The following is a 2387-nucleotide window of genomic DNA, read 5'->3' as shown; positions in this document are numbered from 1 at the left end:
AGTTATAAACAAATAATTGAGAATTTTCAATTTTTTGCTATAATCTTTCAGGCAATAAATTACATAAAAATTAATAAAAATTTAATTTAACAAATATTGCTAATTTATATATAATACATTAAGGCTAAAAATCTATAAGAAAATATGTAATAAGCAAAAAAAATATTGAGTTTATAGAAATAGTGAAATAATGCAGAGCATTTTCACACACTCAAAGTATCGCGATTGTTTAAGATACGCTTAGGACTAATCGATTTTTATCCGTGTATTTTAAAGAAGAACGAATCGAAGAACAGCATCGTCGTCCTCTGAAAGCGCTAAAGTGCACTCTTTACATTTACTCTTCCTCTACATCATAGATGCATAAAGTGTTTAAAAGATAGCTACAATCGATACTCGCGAAGCGTTCCAAGGATATCCTTTCTCAAAACAAAAGAATTAAATAAGGAAATCACTCGAGAATCAGCAGATCAAACTATTGTCTCAACCAATTTCTAGTCAATATTAAATAACATATAAAAATAACATTGTCATATAAAATAACATTTTCTTTCAGGCCAATATAATGTCATTTTGTAGAACTCGAGTGTCTTTATGACAATTTAATATTCTTATTTTTTTATTCACTCATTCCCGTGCTCTTCATCCAATGCTTTGATATGTTTATTTTTAAGATTTCCAATGCAGGTAAAAATCCGATATTATACAATTGTCTCTTTATATTTATATGGATCATTTTTTTTTTTTATATTACACGCACAAAATTGACATTACAAAAAATTATATATTATTATTAAATTGTTAAGGATAAATTTCTTTTGCCAAAGAGATGTGTGTGTAACGAGTAACTTTATCAAAATCGCGTCGCTTATTTCGTTTATTATTTGCGAAGATCACGAACACACACATACACAACACACACACACACACACACATACATACAAATGCGCGCGCGCGCGGAAATCGATCTTGCGAGAATTGTTTATCTGTACGGATCAATTACCCACGGCGATCGCATATGAAAATCGACCTTTCCACGCTCTCTTATCTTACCTTGCCGCTGTTGGCCGCCGGTGAATTCTCGACGATATCGTAGATGACGTGGGCGGCCGGCAGGCCCGCCGAGGCGCCGAGCAACGAAAAGCCGAATGAGCCACCGGAGTCGCCGCGGCACAGGGTGACCAGCAGCTCCTCCTCAGCCATCACGGCACATTGATCCTCACCTCTTCGCTGTCATTTGCCCGTGCGTCACGTTTCCTCTTTTTCCTCTTCGCTATCTCGCGCTCACTCTCGCGCGCACACACACACACTCCACACGCACTTTCACGCTACTCGATATCGAGGGGGATAAAGAGACGAGATTCTCTCTTATTCGGGATTATTCTCGGGTCGTTCCGCCTTTCTGTCACTCGGCGACGACGTTACCTATCCCGCGGGCACACGCACACCCACGCGCGCGGGACACGGGGAGGCGCCCTCCCCCCCTTCGTCGCGCCGCACCCGCCGCACTGCGAAACGATCGTCGGTCGCGTTCGTTCTCTCTCTCGCTCCCATTCGACGCCGAGAGAGAGCGAGGGAGCGGTAGAGCCGTTCGAGGCTCACGTTTTACACTCTACGCGGATACGTAAGCTCCTTCGGAAAGGGGGGCTCGAATAACGAGAGACGCGCGGAGATGTTAGGGGGCCCGTACGCGGGATCCGACGTACCGCGGGCTACATGTATATGTATCTCGCGAACGACGACGCGGGAGGACGCGCAGAGATAAGAGGAATACAATGTCGGTGGCAAATCTCTTCTCTGGGCCTGGGGCCGGCAAATACCTCCTCGCGACTGATCGCAAAACGAGCACACGAGCGTGCGCGGCGCCACTTGCGCGCACTACCGGTCCTTCACCTCGTTTACCCCTCGTGTCCCGTGCCCGTGTGTCCGGTGCCATGTCTTCCCTCCCCCCATCCCCACCCTCCCAAATCCCCTCCCTGCAATCACGCCGCCTATCAATGACCGTACGTAAACTGCGAATGCGAGCGGGCGTGTCTCGAGTTCGCCGACACGCGTGCTAGATGTCACTCGAGACGCAGACGCTGAAGGAAATGACTTTATCCATTGACGATAATTTATCTATTGACAATTTGACATTTATCAACCAACGATATAGTGCACCGTGAGTGAGTAGCATGCACAAAAATTTTATTATATCGATGTCACATCCCGTAATTAATCGTAATTAATCCCGTAATTAATATACATAATATATAATTTGACAAGTAAAAATTGTATATATAATACAGGATTTTAAATACATAAATAATTATCTCTCTCTCTCTCTCTCTCTCTCTCTCTCTCTCTCTCTCTCTCTTGTTCGCTCGCTCGCTTGCTTTCTCTCTCTC

At 43.9% G+C, this 2387-nt stretch overlaps 1 protein-coding gene across 4 annotated transcripts in view; it reads right to left on the bottom strand.

The window, feature by feature from the left end:
• LOC115233117 (PH and SEC7 domain-containing protein 2) overlaps positions 1–1858 on the bottom strand; it is a 25592-nt gene extending 23734 nt beyond the window's left edge. For 2 of the 4 annotated variants that reach the window (XM_029803371.1, XM_029803372.1), the window contains exon 1: positions 1054–1856. In XM_029803371.1, the coding sequence (XP_029659231.1) occupies positions 1054–1203 (150 nt within the window). In that variant the 5' untranslated portion in view covers positions 1204–1856. Of the gene's footprint in view, positions 1–1053 lie in introns of all 4 variants that reach the window. The other 2 variants (XM_029803370.1, XM_029803369.1) reach the window with 2 other exon arrangements.
• Positions 1859–2387: the final 529 nt, after the last annotated feature.

Source organism: Formica exsecta, unplaced genomic scaffold (genome assembly GCF_003651465.1).
Source record: "Formica exsecta isolate Colony F162 unplaced genomic scaffold, ASM365146v1 scaffold160, whole genome shotgun sequence".
NCBI lineage: Eukaryota > Metazoa > Arthropoda > Insecta > Hymenoptera > Formicidae > Formica > Formica exsecta.
The sequence above is the reverse complement of the archived record's forward strand: the minus strand, read 5'-3'. Positions and strand labels throughout refer to the sequence as shown.